Source organism: Triticum aestivum, chromosome 4A, assembly GCF_018294505.1.
Source record: "Triticum aestivum cultivar Chinese Spring chromosome 4A, IWGSC CS RefSeq v2.1, whole genome shotgun sequence".
Lineage (NCBI taxonomy): Eukaryota > Viridiplantae > Streptophyta > Magnoliopsida > Poales > Poaceae > Triticum > Triticum aestivum.
Window position 1 is genome coordinate 514,591,065 of NC_057803.1, and position 7,076 is coordinate 514,598,140.

Below are 7,076 nucleotides of genomic sequence, written 5' to 3' on the forward strand. Positions count from 1 at the left end.
CATCCTAGTTTGCCTCTGGTCCGTGGAAGGACGGACGTCCGGACCAGTCCACGGACCGATGGAGTGCCACGTTGGATGATAAAATAAATACAGACCGCTTGATCCGGATGGATGCGAGCGATTTGAGGTTAGTGTTGGAAGATCAAAGTTTGACTACATATTTAACTAGTGAAATTCACTATATTATTCACATATTCAACTCTGCGGCGCTGATTATGAACCGGAGGAAACTGAACTTGGTGAACGTAAACATCACAGGCATTTTGTAGTTAGCGGGACGTCTCCTTTAGCCGAAAACTTATCGTCAGGAATTGGGGGTCATTCTTTTCTTTCCGAACAAACATTATCAGTCTCTGGTTGTGTCGTGTTGCCTTGGATCATATACACTCTATTCGATCCTGTACGGCTGTACACTCCTTGCCCTATGTATTTATATGTAGTATTTGCCATTCGTGATCAATCGCAGCCATCTAGAAAAATAAAAATTCCCTCGCGTGCGCTCCTCCATCACATCCTCTTGCGTCGCATGATCCGGCGGGAGCGCTCTCGGTGATGCCGCCGGCGATCGCTTTGGCGTCGGCGTCGGCGTCGATGCGCGGCGGCGAAGGCGCGAAGGGTACGGCGCGGCGCCCGGACCGCGTGCTGGCCGCGCGCCGGCGGCGAGCTGCCGTGCTGCTCCTCGCTCTAGCGTACACGGCGGCTATGCTTGTGCTCCTCCTGGGCGCTGACGGCACGGGCCTGGGCACAGGTGGTGGACGCGTGGTGGTAGGTGCGCCGCGTCCGCGGGCGCGGGCGCCAGCGCCGCCCGGATCGGTGTACCGCAGCCACCTCGTGTTCGAGCGGCTCCTGCCGGAAATGCGCGCCCTCGCCTCTCGTCCTAGCCCGGTGAGTTCTTGCTCGTTCCCAGGGACTAGTAATGTTTATTCGATCCATTCCCAGCGGAATGGGTGGATTGGCTTAAAAAAGAGGTGGAAATTTTCTTCCGGCCATGTGCGTCGGATGAATTTTTCTCGTCTACTCCTTGATTTGCCACTGGATGCTCATGGTTTGATTATAAATCGTCCCAAAATTGTTTGTAGCTTTACCACACATTGCATCCAAGTTTTGTGTTGGCTGTTTGTGAGTTGTGACACAAATACAGTAGAATGCTACATAGCTTACTAGTACTAATCTCTAGTGAAACTGGTGGTGACACTGAGATAACACTGAATTTGGCTGCTTGTAGGAGTAGACATCCATTGAATCCTTTATTTGTATTGCTATAGCACTACTGCAGGCCAATGAAGATACTTGGCACCTTGAGATGGCAATACATAGGACATAAATAATGTACTTATAAGACTGTAGCATGCGAGTTCTGTTTCATGTTCATATGCCAAAAAGGTGACAGCCCTTCATGTGGCAGGCCTATAATATGTTCTGCAACTTGGGAGATGCTTGGCATTGGGAGCTCTTTAAAGGTCAAAGAGGATTTATCTGTCAGTTGTTGATTGTAACAATGGTGTCATGATGATGATCATTTTTAGCATTACAGTGCTACTAATCCAATCACAACACATGTTCAATGCCTATGATCACTGTGACCAACAACATTTTTTCCTTTTAGTTTACATAGTCATACATACACTCTTCGCATGTATGTAACATGATTTTGCCGTGTCATTGCAGTTAATGGCATCCCATTATAAAAAGTCTGGAAAGAGATGGGTACCTTGCATCAGAAAGAGATTGACACAATCAGGTGCAAATTTGAAATGCTTTTTATGAATTTCTATACCAAATGTACCAAGATCAGCCAGTCAGAATCAGCTTTAGTATAAGTAGTAACAGGCGACATAGCTAAGTAGTTTTTATTGATGGTCCACATTACACTTTTCAGCGTTACCACCTTCAAATGGTTTTCTCGTAATTGAAGCAAATGGTGGTCTGAATCAGCAACGCATTTCTGTAAGTTGCATGATCAATTTCTTACTGAACGTGGACCAACTAGATATATTCCTCAGAGTCATCTTGATTACATATACACTACTGAAACGAAACTCACTGTTGGTACTGAAATACCTTTCTTTAATGGTATATTCTATACAGTAAAAGTATAATGATCCATGGTTCGATATTAACTATCCAAAGTCCAAACCCTTTATGGCCCCTGGATTCCTGTTTCGCAGACTCCCTTGGATTCGTTTTGAATTTATTTCTTGCATGAACATGCTGTTTCATGTTTTGTTGCAGCTTACCCTTTTATCTTCCACTAAATTCTGAATACTTTCAAAAGTCATTACGCATTCCACTGATCTTCATATGTAGAATTCTTTTCTTTTTTCTAGTGTCTCAACTGCCAACTTGAATTTCAAACTTCACAACATGTTTGCTCTGTAGTGTTTATCTGAGTCTAACAGAGATGTCTCGATACAGATTTGTGATGCTGTTGCTGTGGCAAGCTTACTTAATGCAACTCTTGTCAGCCCAGCTTTTCATCTGAATAGTGTTTGGCGTGATTCTAGGTAACTATTTTGCTTCTTTGTAGAATATCCGCAGATGTGTTTGGAGAAACTGGCATACAGCACATCCGTCCCTGGGTCACTTTCTTGAGAACTAGCTCTGTAAAAACGCCATTTGCATAATTAAGTTTCAAATTTACTTCAGTTAGCATTTTCTGTATTATATAAGTGAAAATTCTTTCTTTGCCCATTGTTTATCTGCTCTCGATAAATAAAATGGATCAGTATCCTTTCCTTTTTGGAAAAGAGAAACTTCATTATGTCTCTTCAAGCCCTTGTCTGCACTCTTTTTTTGTGCTATCAAGTCACTATTTTCTGTTGTGTCATTTCTTTTGTGCTTCCGTTTTAACAATGCATTTTTCAGCACTCTTGTTTTGTTCCTTGTTAAGCATGTACCTCAATAATGTCGATAGTATCACATCGATCTTTGCATTTGCCATTTTATAAGCTGTATCCCTATGAAAATAATTGATTGAATAAAGAATTGTTATTTTTTATGTAGCTTTGGTTTTCTTTCATATGTTATTATATTTTCAGTAATATTCTCCTCATGCCTGTGTCATATAATATGTTTTTGATTTTTGATTTTCTCATCACTTTTCCAGAAGGATAATTCTTCTTTGTTCCTGCATAATATTTCAGCAAATTTGGTGATATATTTGATGAAGACCATTTTATTGAGACACTCCGAAAACATGTAAGGGTTGTCAAAGAACTTCCTGAAAATGTTTCTGCGCAGTTTGACCATAATATCAGCAGTATACCGAATATGAGAACCAAAGCCTTCTCGTCTCACAGTTACTACCTAGAAAAGGTGCTTCCGAAACTGTTGGAGCTAGGGTATGTGCTCCTGTTGCACCTTCCTTTGATATAGTGTCAAATTCTTGCTACTAAAGGCGTTCTATACTACCATATCTTTGCTCATTTTCTGTTCTATGACACAGGGCTGTGCGTATTGCTCCTTTCTCAAATAGATTGGCTAATTCAGTTCCATCAAATATCAATGCGTTGAGATGTTTGGCAAACTATGAGGCATTGAGATTTTCTGAACCCATAAGAATTCTTGCAGATAACATGGTTGACCGAATGATCAAGAAGAGTGCTTTGACTAGTGGGAAGTACATGTCAGTTCATCTTCGCTTTGAAGAGGTTCAAATACAATGCCATGCTAGTTGGTGCCTGTTATTAAATCTTTTCAGTAAGACCAAGCTTTATGATGATTGTGTGTGCTGCATTTTAGGATATGGTAGCTTTCTCATGCTGTATATATGACGGTGACTGGAAGGAGAATATTGCAATGGAGAATGCTCGCGAAAGGGGCTGGAGAGGGAAGTTTCGCCGACCAGGTCGAGTGATAAATCCCGAGGCCAATCGGAGGAATGGGAGATGTCCTTTAGCTCCTATAGAGGTTGAAATGTTAGTTCCCCGCAATTGTTTTGAGTATGCTCGTATTGCAACACTTCTAGGGCCAGTTAGGGGTACATTTACCAATTTTAGTAAGCTCTCTAAAGATATTCTTAACTGTTACATCCAAGAATGATAAGTGCTTTAAAATTGCCACTGCAGTACTTAATGGAGCCTCACTCTGTTTTTTTCCTGAGTGCACATCATGTTCATTACTCCCCAGGCTATCTATTGTTAGAGAATACAGTTGGACACTCCAAATAGCATCTATGGTGTTGTGCATTGGTGCAAAAAGCATTTTGTAGGCATTTGCATTGCAGACTACAGTAGGTAGTGCTGGACGTCATGTTTTCAGACCATTTCTAGAATTCCTTATCATAGTCCTTTATTTTTCAGTGGACTGATTAGTTAAACTGGAGTTAAAGCTTTGGTAAATGTATCCTGCCACCATAATTTGCAGATGCATTCCAATAGGCCTTTCTGCAAGCTGCCAAGAGATCTTATTTACATGATATCATTGTATAACTTTACTTTTTCCTCACTAGTTTTGTTTATGCAGGTTGGAATGATGCTGCATGGCATGGGGTTTGATAATACTACCTCACTCTATGTTGCCTCTGGTAAAATATACAATGCTGAGAAGTATATGACTCCTCTTCGCGAGTTGTTTCCACTTCTACAAACAAAGGAAACGCTCACTTCACCTGAGGAGCTTGCACAGTTCAAGGTATTTCCCCCTCCCTTAGTTACTCCGTTTCTATCATAAATTGTTACTGTAGAAAGGATGCATTCTTACATTATTTCACAGCAAGCATGCATAACCCTTGTTCAGTTTGAAGGGAGGGTAACAGTTGGATAAGAGCCATTTCTTATCTCCATGACAGACTTACCTTTGACTCACATTCCTATATCCAGGGGCATTCATCCAGACTGGCCGCATTGGACTACACAGTCTGTCTATGGAGCGAAGCCTTTGTAACGACTCAAGGAAGCAATTTCCCTCATTTCCTGATCGGACACATGCGTTATTTGTATGGGGGGCATGCAAAGACAATAACACCAGATAAACGGAAAATGGTGCTACTCTTTGACAACCCGGATATCAGGTCAGCTTTGAGTAACCGTTGTCTGATATGTCTAAGTGCACGAGGAAGCTGGAGAAGGCCCGAATTTTGCCACGTCAAATCTGGATATCCACATTTAGCTAGTTTCCATTTGGACAGTCAATTTTAGAGATAAATTATTGTAGAAAATCATAGTGAATTTTAACTATTGTCCATATTGTTTTATATGTAAACACTGAAATACATTTTAGCTGAATGTAAGGCTGTAACGGAACCTCTGATATCCAACTTGTTTGCTTTGACTGCAGATGGGATCGGTTCAGGCACCTCATGCAGGATATTCGTCGCCAAAGTGAATCGAAAGGTTTCGGGTTCAGGAAACAGCATGGATCGATATACAACCTCCCGATGCCCGACTGCATGTGTCAGCAAGCTGAAGCATGATGATGTAGAGTACCGATTTATGTACTTGTAAGTAGGAGTTACACATAGAAATTTGTTACATTTTTTTTGTCTGTAGGTAAAGAGTACTGTAGTAGACTAGAGATGCCAAATCGTGTGGTTGTCGATATGAAATCCAGCCCAGAGATGCAGTTATGCTGTCTGAAATGAAAGAGAGCCTTGTTTTTTCTTTTCTTCAGAATATGCCACAGCCTATATTGACTATAATACCCAAACTTAACTTTGAGTTGAGAATTGTTTGCCTGGTGTTAATGGAGATAAACAATATCCTGCCTAAACTAATACAGTAGTAGAGAGTATGCAACTTGGTATGATTGCTGTGCCAAACAAATGAAATATATATTAACTGTTGCATAAACATATTGAGACACAAACTAACAGCACCGCATAACCTGTGCGACTCTTTACACCAAGCAATAGAAGTTCATATTACACAGTCGACTTAGTGCATGCACATATAGAAGTACTAGTTAATTAGCCTAATACAGCGGTAAAAAATTATCACACCAGAAAAGAAAAACAGCGGGACATGGCTCCCTCCTCTCTTGCGCCCCGAGAACGTATCCTGCGCATCAGGTGCTCCAATGGCTTTTGGACCATTAGATGAAAAGGCAACGGGTTAGATTTTGTCATATGTTGGACTATCAACATACTTACGGAAGCAGTCTTATACTCCCTCTGAAAACTACTCCCTCCGTTTTTAAATATATGACATTTTGGTAGTTAGGAACGGAGGAAAATAAAATAAAATCGTTTAGGTCATTATAAAGTAGTGATCTAAACAATCTTATATGAATTTATAGAGGGAGTAGATTATTACATTCGAGCCGCACTCCACATCCCATCCCCCCATCAAAACATTTGTGTGTTTATTTATTTTGGCTCAAACAAAAAAATGTCACATTTTTGTCACATTTTTTTGGCAATGAATCTGCCGAGGACGAGAACTCTATACCAACCTGCCTGTGACGCGGGTGGAGTTGCAAACCTCGCACTGCTAGATCAAATATGCGCCATTAGCCCTTCTTCAGAATCTGCCTCCGATACCTTACTCGACCTTACTACCTTTTTTTCACCTCCATCGCAACCACATGATCTGAATGACGGCCACAAAGGTCCTGTCACACATGCTACATCATCCTAGACAACTAAAGAACCTAATGAGATCCATCTAGCCAACCCCAACTTGACTCTTGGGCAACGATATGACCAAAGCAGGAAGAGAAATGCTTGAGAAGATGTTTCCACCGGGCGCGGTACACCCATGGCCAATTTTTTTTCCGCAAACAGTCCAATTTTTGGGAACACCATCAAACCGTTCGTCACCATGGACTCTCACAGAAGTCGAAAATATGCTTGTGAAAGAATGAAGCGAAAATCCTCTAGGCCCACAGATCTGAATGTGGATAAACAAAATGTGGCGACCGCCTGCCCTCAACCTAGAGAAGGGCGTTCACGACCCTCCTGACTATGACCACAAGCTCCGGGGAAAGCACCTCCATAACGCGGTGCATGTAGAATGAGGTCTCCGACGAAGAGTGCGATGGGAAGGCACAAGAGGGGTGTTAGTATGACAGAAACGGTGTACCCCTAAGCCTGTCAAATGCTTGGGAAAATAATAATTAGTTAAAAACACATAGACCAT

The 7,076-nt window shown here is 41.7% G+C and overlaps 1 protein-coding gene across 2 annotated transcripts; it reads left to right on the plus strand.

Annotated features, from left to right (window-relative positions):
- Window positions 1–370: 370 nt before the first annotated feature.
- LOC123086657 (O-fucosyltransferase 9) lies at window positions 371–5,608 on the plus strand. 2 transcript variants are annotated; one of them, XM_044508437.1, is made up of 11 exons: window positions 684–885; window positions 1,406–1,460; window positions 1,669–1,741; window positions 1,880–1,947; window positions 2,416–2,504; window positions 3,144–3,341; window positions 3,446–3,650; window positions 3,742–3,909; window positions 4,465–4,632; window positions 4,821–5,011; window positions 5,278–5,608. In XM_044508437.1, exons 2-11 carry the CDS (start codon window positions 1,434–1,436, stop codon window positions 5,411–5,413), a joined length of 1,323 nt encoding a protein of 440 aa, XP_044364372.1. In that variant the 5' UTR covers window positions 684–885; window positions 1,406–1,433; the 3' UTR covers window positions 5,414–5,608. The 2 variants fall into 2 exon arrangements, with proteins under 2 accessions (XP_044364371.1, XP_044364372.1); XM_044508436.1 differs by lacking the exon at window positions 1,406–1,460 and having other exon boundaries at window positions 371–885.
- The last annotated feature ends 1,468 nt before the right edge of the window (window positions 5,609–7,076 follow it).

Bases quoted from the DNA above. Each gene is read 5' to 3' on its own strand.
- LOC123086657 (XM_044508436.1), top strand. From the start codon at position 553: ATGCCGCCGGCGATCGCTTTGGCGTCGGCGTCGGCGTCGATGCGCGGC. The intron at 886-1,668 runs GTGAGTTCTTGC...GTGTCATTGCAG, and splicing joins TCGCCTCTCGTCCTAGCCCG to TTAATGGCATCCCATTATAA. The intron at 3,342-3,445 runs GTATGTGCTCCT...TCTATGACACAG, and splicing joins CCGAAACTGTTGGAGCTAGG to GGCTGTGCGTATTGCTCCTT.